Source organism: Stegostoma tigrinum, chromosome 9 (genome assembly GCF_030684315.1).
Source record: "Stegostoma tigrinum isolate sSteTig4 chromosome 9, sSteTig4.hap1, whole genome shotgun sequence".
Taxonomy (NCBI): Eukaryota; Metazoa; Chordata; class Chondrichthyes; order Orectolobiformes; family Stegostomatidae; genus Stegostoma; species Stegostoma tigrinum.
Window position 1 is genome coordinate 96,384,182 of NC_081362.1, and position 13,402 is coordinate 96,397,583.

General features: G+C 43.7%; 1 protein-coding gene across 1 annotated transcript in view; it reads left to right on the top strand.

Moving 5' to 3' along the window:
• Positions 1-3,512: 3,512 nt before the first annotated feature.
• The window catches only part of LOC125454593 (uncharacterized), a 75,144-nt gene continuing 65,254 nt past the window's right edge, over positions 3,513-13,402 (top strand). Inside the window, exon 1 of the mRNA XM_059648782.1 lies at positions 3,513-3,656. Coding sequence (XP_059504765.1) covers positions 3,605-3,656 — 52 coding nt within the window. The 5' untranslated portion in view covers positions 3,513-3,604. The remainder of the gene's footprint in view (positions 3,657-13,402) is intronic.

A 13,402-nucleotide genomic window follows, 5' to 3' on the forward strand; every position in this document is an offset into this window, starting at 1 on the left:
TAAACACAGTTTTACAAAAGAGATCTTCCTTTTAAGGCAAAGATGTGGAGAAACGATTTCTCTGAGGGAAGTTGAATTGTGGTATTCTTTACACCAGAGCTAGTGGAGGCTCGGTGGTTGAGATTATTGAAGATTGCGTTCAGTAGAGTTTTGATAGTCAAGGGACTATGCGCTTAAGAACACTGAAAGAATCAAATTAAGAGCATGTATGGACCATTCAGCCCTTCAGACCTCTCTGATATTCATTATGGTCATGGCTGATCATCCATCTCAGTAGCCAGTTCCTCTTTCTCCCCATATCCTTTGATCCCTTTAGCCCTAAGTTTGATATCCAACTCCTTCTTGAAATCATAAAATGCTTTGGCCTCAATCACTTTATGTGACATAAGTTCCACGGGCTCACTACCCTCTGGGTGAAGAAATTTCTCCTCAGCTCAGTTTGAAATGGTTTACCCCAAATCCATCGACAATGACTCCAAATGCTGGACTCCTCTACCATCAAGAATACCCTTCTTGCACCTACCGTCTTGTGTACAATTAGAATTTTATGGTTTCTATAAGATCCTCCTCATTCTTCTGGATGAATATAATCCTGACTGACTCAACTTCCCAGGAATCAGCCTGGTAAACCTTTGCTGCACTCTGTCTACAGCAAGAACATCCCTCCTCATATTCGGGACCAAAACTGCACAAAGTAACTCAAGTGTGGTCACACTAAGGCTCTGTATAATTGCAGCCAGGCATCCCTGCTTCTCAAATGAAGGCCAATATATAACAGTAATCATCTGCCTCCTTTCCTGCATGCTGTATCTGCAATGTTCCCTACAGAGACTAATGTAAGAGGACATCTGAATCATCTGCCTTCCCATTAGTCTTCCAGAATAGATAATCTCACATTTATGTAGAATCTGCTACATATTTGCCCACTGACTCAGTTTGTACAATTCACACTGAAGCATCTCAGCATCCTCCTCACAGTTTACCCTCGTTTCTAGCTTTCTGTTATCTACAAACTTTCAGATATCTCACCCACATTCTTATGCAAAACTTTTAAAGATTATCAGGGACAGGCAGGAGTGTGCAGCTGAGCCCACCACCAGATTAACCATGATCTCATTGAAAGATGGAGCCATAGTCGTAGACTCATAGAACGTGTAAACAAACCCTTCAGTCTGACTCGTTCCCTTCAGCCAATTTCCAAATCTAAAGTAGTCCCACCTGCCTGAATTTGGCCCATATCCCTCCAAACCTTTCCCATTCTTGAACTTATCCAAACGTCTTTTAAATGTTGTAATTGTACATGCATCCATGACTTTCTCTGGTAGTTCATTCCACATGCGGTTGTAGAGCTATGGAAGCTACTGCCTGAGAGGATGGTGGAGACAGGTACTCTCACATTATTGAAGAAGCGTCTGGATGGGGACTATAAATTCGAGGGCACAATTGGCTATGAATCAGTTGCAGATAATGGGATTAGTGCAGTTTGATACTTGTTGGTTGGCATGGGCATGGTGGGCTGAAGGGACTGTTTCTGTACTGCATGACTATGACTCAATGACTTTCTTTCCAGCGTCGTTAGTTCTTTGTCTGATTTTCATATCTGCTGGGAGTTTCGAAGAGTGAGATGTGACTCGATTGAAGCATTGAAGATCCTGAGGGGACATGATTAGATGAATGTGGAAAGGATGGTTCCTCTTGTGGGATAATCTAGAATTAGGAGGCAGAGGTTAAAAATAAGGGTTGAGCATCTGTGACAGAAGTGAGGAAAATGACATTCTCTCAGAGGGCCATACATTTTTGGAACTCTTCCTGCAAAATGTGGTGGGCGCAAAGCCATTGGATATTTTAAAATCAAAAGTGGATGGATTTTTCTTAAACAAGACGCTGAAAGGTTATCAGGGGTTGGTGGGAATGTGGAGAATCAGATTTCCATGATCCTTCTGGAATGATGGAACAGGCTTGAAGGACTGAGTGGCCTACTTTCAATCTTAATTTACCTGGTCCTTTGGATGTTTATGCATTAACAGGTGCTTGGATGTTGGAGGAGTGAATCCTTGTCAGATACCTGACAATCAACATTCGTTGGAAAATGGGGGAAGGGTGAAGAGGATTGCGTTGGGGGAAAAGGCTTTGTAGCATTCACTGAGAGAGATCAGATTGCTGCCACTGCCTGGGATCTATACACTGCATCGTCCTCTCTGCCGACCCAATGTTATAAAGTGTAGTTGTCCCCCCATTCTCAGAACTAATATCAAAAAACCAAAAGAGGAGTAGCTTGCCATATAATCTGTAAAAGGAATTTGAGAAGTGGTGTAACCTGGCTTTCAAAAACTGCCGGTGGTCAAATGAAATAATTCCCTGGCACTTACTTTACAATCAACAAGAAACAATTTATTTATCGAAATCTAACAGTGAACAAATTAATTAAACTACTAACAAACTAAATAAATCACTTCTAACTATTAACAATTCCCAAGTAAAGCAAGATTCTAATGGTTTGCTGTTACAACAAATATAAGTCCCACATATATAAAATTTTAAGAAAAGCACAGAACTTAGTCTCTCAAAATTACAGCCAGATTATGTGTCCTTCTCCATCAATTCCTCTGTCAGGAATGTTAACGAGTGGTGCTGTCAGTACCTTTGTTATTTAGTTGGTACTTTCTCTTGGACATGGAGGAGTCTGGGGGAGCCAGTGATTCTCTCTTGAGAGCTGAGGACTGTTAGCTCTGGCAGATGGCAGTGAGGTCTCTGCTCATTGTCCAACTACCCCCTCGTTTTATACCCTTGATGACATATCAATTTTTTACAACAGGATAGGTCCTACATTGTCAAAGCCATCAGATTTATACTTAATTGTTTTTTGGAATCTAAGTGCTTGGTTAAAAATAATTGGCTAATTCATAAAGTGTTGTCTTGGTAAAAACAGCTGCTTGGCCTGCGAATTGTACAATGTTATGACACTAATGTTTCAATTTGGGTGTACTCTGCGTACTTGCAAACTTACAAGCTGCTGCTCATCGACATCCATTTTATATTTCGAAGCTTAACAAAAGCACAGCATCTTTCAAAGCGACCACACAATGGCTTCCCCCCTGCATTTTAAAAACACCAAATTCTAACTTCCTGGCTCACAATCCATTAACACTCTACCCAACTTCACAACCAATTATTACCTGAACCAGGCAGGACACCTCTGCTGCCCATTTAGCTTCGGTACATGTTTGGACTTTCACAGACTAATAAACAACTTGCAAATCAGTTATCAGCTGGATCCTACTTTATGTGATCTGTGACAACCCGAAGTAAAGCTAACACAGAGCCAATGGGTTTTGACATGAGCGTGAGTCACTGCATTCAAATGAAAAAGCATTAGGGTATGCTCTGTACAAATGCATTTAGTTGCGGGACATTGATTGGTGAATTGCTTTCCAAGGACAGTCCCAATTACTCGTGCCTTCCTCTTTTAGTGTCTTGTATTCAAACTGTAACAATTGGGTAGAGAAGTAGAGTGAAATGCAGCCACCTCTGCAATATCTGTGTCACAGCCCTCTGTGTGTGAAACTGCAAGGCACTCAGAATTTGAGAAATAGGTTCGCTTGAAATGTTTGGCCAGGCATTCTCAACCTTGACTTCGATCCTCTGCCTTGCAGTGGGTAAGTAAATGTCCAAAACTGTTCTTTTGTTTTCATTGCATTTTTGAGTTTGATTCATGTGTCAGACAGAAGTGCGTGAGTTGAGGTATTTCATAGTCAAATTTATGTTTGTTCCAGAATTGAGAACTTTACTAGGTTTTCCTGTGGTTCAGTGATCAAATATAGTGCCAGATTTGACACTGAGCTCCAAAGGTCAGTCATTAACGTGTGGAAGATGACTACATTTGGAGAGATATAATCTGAATTGCAATATTCTTTAAGGTTGAGAAAACATCCAGCTGTTTTTATGCAGAATTTTGATGAATAGTTGCTGTCATGAGATAACAGAATACAGGCAACATCAGTGAGATCAAGGCAGTAGTTACCTGGAGAAAAACTTAGAAAAGAACAGATAGTGTGAACAAAAGAAGAAAAAGCAACAAAGGGAAGAAATGAGGAGGATTTTATTCACCCAGAGGGTGGTAAATCTATGGAGTCCATTGGTAAAGAAGGGAGAATAGGGTCAAAAAACATATCAATCATGATCAAATGGCAGAAAAGATTTGATGAGCTGAATGGATTAATTCGGCTCCGATATCTTATGGTCTTACGGACTCAGAGAAAATATGAATACAAAATAAAAAGTTTGTGTACAATATAAAGACTTCTTTTTAATTATGAAAAGAACCCCCATGGGTCCAACAAGGATAGATGGAGGCAATAATGTGTAAAGAGGCAAGAGCAAGTCTGCTCATTAAAAACTTTGCAGTCCATCCAAACACAAAGAAATGGAATTGTTAGTTTTTTAAAAGAAGTAATCATTCGATTAGAGATAAATAAATATGCAGGAGCTGGTGATTTCTGTGTTAGGATATTAACAAGACAGAGGAGGATATGGTGATGATGATGTTCACATCACATTTGAAAGTTTGTAGAATTGAAGATTATGTTATTGAAATTGAAATCTGCAAATGTCACTTTATGCTTGAGGAAAGGAAGGATGCAGTCAACATATATTTACCAGCCAATATGTGTTTAGTGCTGGTTTGAAACATGTTACGAGAGTATAGCAGGAAACATCGTAGAAGCGGAAGAAATCATTCAGCCTGGCAAGTCCACCGTTCAATGAGACCATGGCTGACCAATTACGAATCTGATCTCATGAAAGGGCGTATGGTTAGTAAGTTTGCAGATTTCACCAAAATTGTTGTTGTAGTGGACAGCTAAGAAGGTTACCTCAGAGTACAATGGGACTTCAATCAGATACTGATATGCTGAGTAGTGGCAGATGGAAATTAATCTAGATATGTGTGTGATGTTACATATTGGAAAGACAATCAGGGCAGGACTTATATACCCAATGGTAAGATCCTGGGGAGTGCTCCCAAACAGTGAGATCTTGGGGTGCAGGTTCATAGTTCCTTGAAAGTGGAGTTGCAGGTAAGCAGTGTGGTGAAGAAAGCATTTGGCAAGCTTGCTTTTAATGGTCAGTGCATCGAGTATAGGAGTTGGGAGATCATGTTGCATCTGTATTGGACATTGGCCAGGCCTCTTTGGGAATACTGATTTCAATTCTGATCTCCCTGCAGTAGGAAAGCCATTGTTACACTTGAAAGTGTTCTGAAAAGATTTACAAGAATGTTGCCAGGGTTGGAGGGTTTGAGCTACATGGGGTGGTCTTATAGAAGTTTATAAAATCATGAGGTGGGTGGATAGGGTGAATAGCCAAGGCCTTTTCCCCAGGGTATGAGAGGCCAAACCTAGATGACGGAAGGTTTAATGTGAGAGTAGAAAGAACCTGAGGGGCAACTTTTTCACACAGAAGGTGTTGCATGTATGAAATAAGCTGCCGAAGGAAGTGGTGAAGGCTGGTACAGTTACCAACATTTAAATGGCATCTGGATGGATAGATGAATGGGAAGGGTTTAGTGTGATGTGGGCCAAATGCTGGCAAATGGAACTAGATTCATTTAGGATATCTGGTCAGAATAGATGAGTTGGGCTGAAAAGTCTATTCCTGTACTGCACATCTCTGACTCTAATTATACTTTCCTGTCATTTCCTCAGCACTCTTGGTCCGCTTCAAATGATTAAAAATCTATCTATCTCAGCCTTGAATCTGAGATAGAGGGACTGAGCATGTGTACAAGTATGATCAAGCTGTCTGAAGAGTCCTTGTTGATCTATTAAAAGTTGGTCATGCCTGCTGAACTAGTTGAATGTATTTAGCATGTTGTATGAGTTCACCTAAACTGGCCATGACCTGAAGTATGCATGAAATATTGCATTTTTACAAGAATAATGAAGAGGCTGCAAATTGCTTCATAAAGAGCAATCAAAATGAGGTGGGGAGAAATGAAGTCACAGGCCACTCATGGTGGCCATACAGATAAAGTCATAAAAGGCAATTCTAACAGGGGCATTTCATTCTGCCAGATATCAGGAACAAGAAGGCAATTTGAAGTTTGAATAACATTGGTCAGACCGCTCCTGCATTACTGCGTGCCGTATTGTCTGGTGTGTTATAAAAATGATGTAGAGATGCCGAAGAGAGTTCAGAAAAGATTAACAAGGTTATTCGTAGAAATGTGGGTGTACAGTGTATCACTCAAGAGAAAGTTAACAGCATGGGTTTTGTTATTTTTGAAAACAGATGTGACCCAATCAAAATCATTAATGTAATTTGTGGCACAGGGGTAATGTCCCTCACCCTGGACCAGGAGACCCAGCTTCAAGTCCCACCTGGTCCAGAAATGTGTTATAACATCTTTGAACAGGTTAGTTAGAAAAATAGGGAGAAAATGTGTCTCCATTTCTAATTTTCCAGAACAACACTAGGAGCCACCGATGTAAGATAATCACAAAAGATTACCCAGAGTGCGGTGTACATGTGGCCCTTACTACCACAGGGATTGTTTGAGGTGATCTTCTTTTTATTCAGTCACGGGGTGAGGACATGATTGACTGGGACAGCACTGATTGCCCGGGGACAGTTTGGAACCAACCACAGTGTGGTGAATCTGGAATCACATGCAGCCTAGGTAAGAAGACAGTTGCCTTCCCTAAAGGGCAGCAGATGGGTTTTTCCAACAATGGATGCATGGTTATCATGAGAATTGAATTTGAATTCCACCATTTGTTGTGGTGGAAATCGAGCCCAGGTCCTCAGTTCAATGACTGAGCCTTGTGATTAACAGTCTCACGATAACACCTCTTGTTGCAATATAAAGGGTAACTGGAATCTTTTGAAAGGGAGAAGGGATTAAAGGATTACAATAATTGTCTGAGTTAAGGAAAGACAGGAGGATGCTTGAAAACAGCATTGACATGGATATTAGCGATTGAGCCAAATGGTCTGTCCAACTTCTGTAGATATAGAGCCTCTTTATGACATTATTGCGAGACTGACAATCCAGAGACTCGGGTAATGTTCTGAAGACAAAAGCAGAAATTGCTGGAGATAAGGTCTGGTAGCATCTGTGGAGAGAGAAGCAGATTGAATATTTTGAGTCTGGAGACCCTTCTGTTGGGGGATTCGTGGGGTAGAATAGAGAACATGAAGATAATGCCCAGAGAAAAAGAAAGAGAGAGAGAGAGAGAGAGAGAGTGAAATAGAAAGATAGGCAAACAAAGAGAATGCCTACCCTTTTCATCTCTCTTTCTGGACACCATCTCTATGTCCTGTATTCACTTCTCCCTACACTCCCCAAACCCAGTCATCTTCATAAATGCCACCCTTCCCTGCCTACCTTCGGTTCTGACAAAGGGTCACTGTACTGTTTCTCTCTCAACAGATGCTGCCAGACCTGCAGCATTTCTGCTTTTGTTTCAGATTTCCAGCACTTGCAGTTCTTTGTTTTTATTTCAGATAGGCTGGGTTGCTTCCCTTCAAGCAGCGAAGGTTGACATGGGACAAGACGGAGATGTGTAAAAGAATGACAGACTTGATGGTGTGGATAGGAAGGCATATTTTCCACCAGTAGAGGACTCAGTAAGTTGCGGGGTTGGGGGTGGGGTCGCTGTTGCAGTGAAAGTAGAGGAGGCATAAATTTAAGGTGAGTGGTGCAAGGCTAAGAGAAGAATTGAGGAGAATGTTTTCACTCAGCAGGTGGTGGGAGTCTGGAAGTCACTGAGTGAAAATGTGATTCAACCAGAAGCTCTTGTAACATGTAGAGCGTTGTGGAGATCTACAACACAGAAAAAGACCCTATGGTCCATCATGTCCTTGCTGGTCAAAAACAACCATTTGACCATTCTGACCTCACTTTGCAGCACTTGGCTTGCGCCCTTGTATGCCTTAGAATCATAAGTGGACTTTTAAATACCCAGAGTTTCTGCCTCCAGATTGAAGCAACACTTCACACCTCCTCCCTCATCCCCATCCCAGGCCCCAAGAAGCCTTTCCACATCAAGGAGATGTTCACCTGCACATCTGCCAATGCGGTATACTGCATCCGCTGGACCTGTTGTGGCCTCCTCTACATTGGGGAATCCAAGCGGAGGCTTGGGGACCGCTTTGCAGAACACCTCCGCTCGATTCGCAATGCACCTCCCAGTCGCGAAACATTTCAATTCCCCCTCCCATTCCTTAGACGACATGTCCGTCCTGGGCCTCCTGCAGTGCCACAACGATGCCACCCAAAGGTTGCAGGAACAGCAACTCATATTCCGCTTGGGAACCCTGCAGCCAAATGGTATCAACGTGGATTTCACAAGCTTCAAAATCTCCCCTTCCCCGACTGCATCCCAAAACCCACCCAAATCATCCCCACCTCCCTAACCTGTTTTTCCTCTCACCTATCCCCTCCTCCCACCTCAAGGCGCACCACCATTTCCTACCGACTACATTCATCCTGCCCCCTTGACCTGTCCATCCTCCCTGGACTGACCTATCCCCTCTCTACCTCCCCACCTACTCTCACCTCTGCTGGCTCCACCTCCACCTCTTTAACTTATCTGTCTCCTCTCCACCTATCTTCTCCTGTACCCATCTTTGACCCTCCTCCCCACCTCTCTGTATTTATTTCAGTACCCTCTCCTCCTCCCCCATTTCCGATGAAGGGCCCAGCCCTGAAACTTCAAGTTTTCTGCTTCTCTGATGCTGCTTGGCCTGCTGTGTTCATCCAGCTCTACACTTTGTTATCACGGATTCTCCAGCATCTGAAGTTCATTTTATCTCTAACACTTAAGTATTCCTTTGCTTTGGCAATGGGTCAAAAGCAAGAAAATGGGATTAGTGTTGCCAAATATTTGCTGTGTGGATTTGACACGAAGAACGAAGTGGCCTCCTTCCACCCAGTGACTTTGGTGATAAGTTTACATGTGGCATTTCCATTAGGAACAAGAATGTAGGAATGCATAATGGAAAAGAAAAATAAGATAGTGTGAATCAACGCAATGGAGATTAATGATAATGTGAACTGCAGATGCTGGAGAATCCAAGATAATAAAATGTGAGGCTGGATGAACACAGCAGGCCCAGCAGCATCTCAGGAGCACAAAAGCTGACGTTTCAGGCCTAGACCCTTCATCAGAGAGCGGGATGGGGTGAGGGTTCTGGAATAAACGGGGAGAGGGGGCAAGGCGGACCGAAGATGGAGAGAAAAGAAGATAGGTGGAGAGGAGAGTAGAGGTGGGGAGGTAGGGAGGGGATAGGTCAGTCCAGGGAAGACAGACAGACAGGTCAAGGAGGTGGGATGAGGTTAGTAGGTAGGAGATGGAGGTGCGGCTTGGGGTGGGAGGAAGGGATCGGTGAGAGGAAGAACAGGTTAGGGAGGTAGAGAGAGGTTGGACTGGCTTTGGGATGCAGTGGGTGGAGGGGAAGAGCTGGGCTGGTTGTGTGGTGCAGTGGGCGGAGGCGATGAACTGGGCTGGTTTTGGGACGCATCATCCTCCGACACTTCTGCCATCTTCAATCCGACCCCACCACCCAAGACATTTTTCCATCCCCACCCTTGTCTGCTTTCCGGAGAGACCACTCTCTCCATGACTCCCTTGTTCGCTCCACACTGCCCTCCAACCCCACCACACCCGGCACCTTCCCCTGCAACCGCAGGAAATGCTACACTTGCCCCAACACCTCCTCCCTCACCTCTATCCTAGGCCCCAAGATGACTTTCCATATTAAGCAGAGGTTCACCTGCACATCTGCCAATGTGGTATACTGCATCCATTGTACCCGGTGTGGCTCCCTCTACATTGGGGAAACCAAGCAGAGGCTTGGGGACCGCTTTGCAGAACACCTCCGCTCGGTTCGCAATAAGCAACTGCACCTCCCAGTCGCAAACCATTTCCACTCCCCCTCCTATTCTTTAGATGACATGTCCATCATGGGCCTCCTGCAGTGCCACAATGATGCCACCTGAAGGTTGCAGGAACAGCAACTCATATTCCGCTTGGGAACCCTGCAGCCCAATGGTATCAATGTGGACTTCACCAGCTTCAAAATCTCCCCTTCCCCCACCGCATCCCAAAACCAGCCCAGTTCGTCCCCTCCCCCCACTGCACCACACACCCAGCTCAGCTCTTCCCCTCCACCCACTGCATCCCAAAACCAGTCCAACCTCTCTCTGCCTCCCTAACCTATTCTTCCTCTCACCCATCCCTTCCTCCCAACCCAAGCCACACCTCCATCTCCTACCTACTAACCTCATCCCACCTCCTTGACCTGTCCATCTTCCCTGGACTGACCTATCCCCTCCCCACCTCCCCACCTATACTCTCCTCTCCACCTATCTTCTTTTCTCTCCACCCTCGGTCCGCGTTGCCCTCTCTCCCTATTTATTCCAGAACCCTCACCCCATCCCCCTCTCCGATGAGGGGTCTAGGCCCGAAACACCAGCTTTTGTGCTCCTGAGATGCTGCTTGGCCTGCTGTGTTCATCCAGCCTCACATTTTATTACAATGGAGATTAAAGTAGCTGTGTGTATTCTGGCTAAAGCAGCCCTGCCCTCTGACTCTATTTCAGCCAAAGAGTGAACAATGTGCATCTACTGATTAAGCCTGAGCCTGATGTTAATCACTTGTGTTGTAGTTGTAGTGTTCCTACCTCTGAGCTAGGATATCTCAGTTTAAGTCCCACTTGCTGCAGAGAATTGCCGTAACACCTCTGAACAGGAGGATCAGTGACATATCTATAAAGAGAATCCTTATGGGCGACAAAGTGGCTCAGTGGTTAACACTGCTGCTTCACTGTGTCAGGCTCGATTCCACCTCGGGCTATTGTCTGTGTGGAGTTAGCAATTTCTCCCTATGTTTGCGTGAGTTTCTTCTGGGTGTTCTGCTTTCATCCACAGTCCAAAGATATGCAGGTTAGGTGGGTCGGCCATGTTTAATTCCCCTGTACTGCCCAGGGATGTGCAGGTTAGGTGGAGCAGTCATTCCGAATGCAGGGTTACATGGATTTTGGGGAGGGGGGAAGGGGGTTCTGGATGCTTTTCATAGAGTTGATTCAGATTCAATGGGCCAAATGGCCTCTTCCAGCATTTTAGGGGTTCTAAGATGACTGTGAAGAAAGAGACATGCAGCCCATTGACTTTACACCAACCCTCTGAACAGCACCCCACCCAATCCCCAAATGGGTTTTTTAACATGGTTAACTCACCTAACCTGCACACCCCAGGCTCTGCAGGTTATTTTTGGCATGGACAATCCACCTAACCTGCAATAGTGTGACAGTGGGAGGAAATAAGAGCACCTGAAGGAGACACATACGGACACGAGGAGAACATGCAAACTCCATGCAGGAATCAGATCTGGGCCCCTAACACTATGAGGCAACAGTGCTAACCAATGAGCCACTATGCCATTCTGACAGATGACAATACAAATGAGAAGTTTTAGATTTATTGAACCCACTCCATGAGCACATTTAAGTTTATATTAACTGCCCTCCTGAACCCCAATGGCTTAAAATTGTCCAAGACTTCTGAATGTTTTGGTTTTTCATTGGCTAGTGAAGAGCCTATTGAAATAGATTATTTTTATTTTTGGAGTGGCAGAGGCTGAGTGGAGACTTAATAGGAGTCAATAAAATTATGAGATGCATTATTGTTAAGAATCTTATTCCCAGAGTTAAAATGCATAGTACGAGGGAATTTGCATTGAAGGTAAGGGGGATACATTCAAAGAGTATGTGAGGGCCAAGTGTTTTACAGAGAGTGGCAGGAGTTTGGATCACTCCGCCAGGGTTGTGGTAGAGGCAGAGAAATTAGGGACATTTAAGGGACTTTTAGATAAGCGCATGAGTACGCAAGGAATGAAGGGAAATGGAACAAGGGCAGGCAGCAGGGATTAGTTTAAATTGGCATCATGTTCAGCATAATATCATCGGCCAAAGGACCTGTTTCCCTGTGTGGTACTGTTCTCTGTTTTTTTTTTAAACAACTTCAAGCTGTTGAAACATTTCCTCATTGTATCTGCTCTTGGAGTTTAGAAGTTTGCTTTTCATTAACCACATTTCCGCGATCTCTTTTGAAATTATGGGCTTGTCAGTAATTTACAGCAAAATTGATGACTGAGCAATTCTTTAGCAAGAAGACATTGTGAAACAGAAATAAAACTCCTGGGAAATTGCAGTAACTAAACCACTTTATGCAAATGTTCTGGTTATCAAAATCATCTTTATTTCTTATAACCCAATTGGCCAGCATACCATGCTGAGAGGGATTGGGTATGGGAGTGCAATGTAGGAGATTCTCCATTAAATTCCCACTTTGAGGGTAACAGCAGAAAGTGGATAATCAGAGGATGTTTCATCTTGCCTGGGAGACAGAAACATCGAAACGCCGTTTTACAAAAGGCAAAGGTGTCGAGAAATGATTTCTCTGAGGGAAGTTGAATTGTGGTATTCTTTACACCAGAGCTAGTGGAGGCTCGGTGGTTGAGATTATTGAAGATTGCGTTCCGTAGAGTTTTAATCGTCAAGGGACTATGGGCTTAAGAACACTGAAAGAATGAAATTAAGAGCATGTATGGACCATTCAGCCCTTCAGACCTGCTCTGATATTCATTATGGTCATGGCTGATCATCCATCTCAGTAGCCAGTTCCTCTTTCTCCCCATATCCTTTGATCCCTTTAGCCCTAAGTTTGATATCCAACTCCTTCTTGAAATCATAAAATGCTTTGGCCTCAACCAGTTTATGTGACATAAATTCCACAGCTTACCACCCTCTGGGTGAAGAAATTTCTCCTCAGCTCAATTTGAAATGGTTTACCTCAAATCCAGACATCATGACCCCTGGTTCTGAAATCCTATACCATCAAGAACAACCTTCTTGCACCTACCTTCTCTTGTACCATTAAAATTTTGAAAATTTCTATGAGATCCCCCTCATTCTTCTGAATAAATATAATCCTAACTGATTCAACCTCTCATACGTTACTGCTGATATCCCGGGAATCAGCCTGGTAAATTTTTGCTGCACAACTAAGTCGACAACAAGAACATCCCTCCTCATATTAGGGACCAAAACTGCGCAAGTGTGGTCACACTAACGCCCTGTACAATTGCAGCCAGGCATCGCTGCTTCTCAAATGAAGGCTTATGTATAACAGTAACCATCTGCCTCCTGCACTGCCTGCTGCATCTGCAATGTTCCCTACAGAGACTAATGTAAGAGGATATCTGAATCATCTGCCTTCCCATTAATCTCCCAGAATAGATAATCTCACATCTCTCCACATTTATGTAGAATCTGCTACATATTTTCCCACTGACTCAGTTAGTTTCCTTCTTGTTTGTCCGATGTAGTGTTTCTCTCAGTC